This window comes from Hirsutella rhossiliensis (assembly GCF_020360975.1).
Source record: "Hirsutella rhossiliensis strain HR02 chromosome Unknown scaffold00010, whole genome shotgun sequence".
Classification (NCBI taxonomy): domain Eukaryota; kingdom Fungi; phylum Ascomycota; class Sordariomycetes; order Hypocreales; family Ophiocordycipitaceae; genus Hirsutella; species Hirsutella rhossiliensis.
The window spans coordinates 2,285,430-2,288,210 of record NW_025408676.1 but is presented as its reverse complement, the minus strand read 5'-3'; the positions used below and the strand labels follow the sequence as shown (position 1 = coordinate 2,288,210).

General features: G+C 49.1%; 1 protein-coding gene across 1 annotated transcript; it reads right to left on the bottom strand.

Annotated features, from left to right (window-relative positions):
- Positions 1-349: 349 nt before the first annotated feature.
- Positions 350-1,166, bottom strand: HRG_08627 (polyprotein; the record flags this gene model as incomplete). Its single annotated transcript, XM_044867098.1, has 3 exons — positions 350-676; positions 733-836; positions 884-1,166. The coding sequence occupies 3 exons, from the start codon at positions 1,164-1,166 to the stop codon at positions 350-352; spliced, it is 714 nt and encodes a 237-aa protein (XP_044717985.1).
- Between the last annotated feature and the right edge of the window lie 1,615 nt (positions 1,167-2,781).

The window sequence follows — 2,781 nt, the reverse complement described above, 5'->3', positions numbered from 1 at the left end:
GCCTTTGTAGCTCTTCTTCTTCACGGGTAGAAAAGTTGTTCGTTCCAAGGATGAGGGTGTCATCAGTTTGCATTCCAACAATACCGAGCGTGTCAGGGCCAGTATTCGAAATCAGTAGGCAGGAGTCATAGGTGGAGGTAGACATATCCAGCTTTTCGAGGTGATGCTGCTGATATGTGCGGAACCAATGGACTCCGGCTTCTGCGATACCGTACAGGGGCTTAATAACACGAATAATTGTTCTGTTAGGGTATTTGCCTTGTAGTTCCGTGGGCAAATACGTAAGAATGGTCCGGAAAGCTTGGTCTGGGATTGCGGGTATGCCTGAGTGATATCACGGAGGAGAGGGTTATGCCGTAGTTTTGAAGAAGTCCGGGGCAATAGCGAGGATGAGTCTCTGGCTAACGCGTTGAATTGTCGGAGATTGCGTCAGGAGGGTGGTCTTCTCAAAGTCGTTATGTCCTTGAATAACAAGTCGAGACTTTTCGTAGGGCTTAGTGTTGATTCCTTTGACTTCACGAACCATTCGAGAGCGAAAGATTCTATAGTTTCCATGACTCATTTGATCGTATCGTTCAAATTGGAATACACCGCGGCCAACGAGGTCAGTAATCTCTTTGTTATCGGATTCTTCGAAGGGGTCACCAGGAGAGGTGATTATGCCATCAGACCGTAGCTTGAGGAAAGAGCTTGTGCATCTTCCTCCTTTTGGGTCAAGAAGCTCTGGTCTACGGCTTGGGCCATCATGATCAAATCCTTTGGCTTGTTCTTTGATCCTGGTGGGCGTCCTCTCTGCGGGGGCGGGGTTCGGGTCGGGCAGGCAGGTCCGTTAGGGTCTTAACGGGGTCTTGAGCCGGTTGTTCATTAAGATCTGAACGAATGCCTGAGGGGTCTGTGTCGTGTGTAGGGTCGGAAAGAGTGGTATCATCACGCAGATACGGTTGTACAAGGGTCGATCGAAAGACTTGGGGGCCGTTGACTGTGTCAATGGTGATGTTATGGGTATCAATCGATGCAATCTTGAAGGGTCCTTGCCAACCGTCTTTCTCTCTCCAAACGCGAACTTCACTTTGCAGCGGGAGGGATAGCACTTCTGTCGTGCTCGGGCCGTTGCGTGCATGGAGGGCATCCTTAACTCGTCTTTCTGCCGAGAGTTGGCGGAGCATTTTCATCGCTTTCTGCATAGCTTCCGATCTTTTGAGGGTAGAAGCGGAAGGGGCGAGTCTGTAGATACGCGAGGGTATGCGCCGAAAACAAGCAACGTAGGCACAAGACCGTCAGGTCCTGCCGTATCATTGATTGCTTTAACAGCCATTTGAAGGACTGTTTCGGCGGAAGTGGTGTGGCCAATCTCAGCATGGAGGATGTTAAAGGCGCGTCGGAGGGTGCGTGATAGCGTTCAATCTTTCCAATGGACCAATGCGTCTCAACAGGTACTTGAGAGCATTTGATTCCCATAATCTTTGCTTCGTTCCGGAATTCGAGAGAAGCAAAGTTAGTTCCTGCATCATGACGGAGGGTATCAGGAGGTCCAAGATACGTGTCGATCCAGAGGGTCCGGAGGGTCTCCCATGTATCTTTAGCTGACATTGACGGTAAAAATCTGGCTCCTTGGAAAGCAGTAGCTGAGTCCACAACGTGTAGAACAGGGCGTTGTGGTGTTCCTAGGTGCATCACATCAACGATGATTTCGTAGTTGAACTCTTGATCATCGTTAAGGGTGAACTTGAAGCGGCGTGGGGCTTGTGAGTGCATTTGACAGTGGTGACAGAACTTAGAGATAGTCTCTAATGTGTCTATCGAGACGTCACTGTGCCCGGCTTGCTTCAAGAGGTGATGGAGCCTAGGGACTGCTGGGTGTCCAAAGCGTCGGTGAAGTGTACGAATCTCTGTTTCCGTAAGAAACGAGATGGACTCTTCATCTTTCGTAAGGAAGAACCAGGGATGTCCCCATTTGCGTACGACTGGAATGCTTGTAGGGCGATTAGTACAATGATTAGTACAATTGATGGTATCTGTGATGTTGTTGAAATAGATACCAAGCCGGTCCATATCAGCAAGGCAGAGCAAAAGGGAGTTGGGGTTTGAAGGACGTGGAACGTGATCCTTCCGAGGGTGTGTTAAGGGCGACTGTGCCGAGGAGTGGATGGCGTCGCTGTTGCCGAATTTGATGGAGGCCTGGCCGGATGTGGAGCTGTCGAGAGCTACAGAAGGGTCTTCTCGTTGTAGGGCGATGTACTGAGAGTATCCTGCTGTGGAAAATGTTGCTGCACCTGTGTCGATCATGATACCTTGAATCTATCCCTTGAATAGCGATCTTCAATAATAAATTGCGAGGCTGGAACAACGGTTTGATCCGTCTGATAGACGTCTTCTCCTGTGATCAAATGATTGAATGCCTGTTGACAGAGCATTTGGCTTGCTTGCCATTGTTCCGGGTGATCGTTGGTGCTATTGTCATGTTCTTCCCATGTATCTTCAGTGTCATCAAAGCTGCTCATCTCATGACCTTCGTAGTCTAGAATATAGCCTCCGATGTCCGTGAGTTGTACACCTATGAAGTGACATTGAGTGATATGTTGGTCCTTGGCCTTTGCCGTTCATCCGTAGAGTGTTTAGTTGACCAACAGCCTTCTTGTCCACAAACAAAACACTTCTTCGTCCAGTTTCGGTTACTGTAGCTATGATTGTAGTTACTACGGCTTTGAGGCCGGTAGTTTCCACGGTTGTAGCTTTGTCTGTATCCGCGGCTGGGTCGTTGACCTGAATATCCGTATCTAC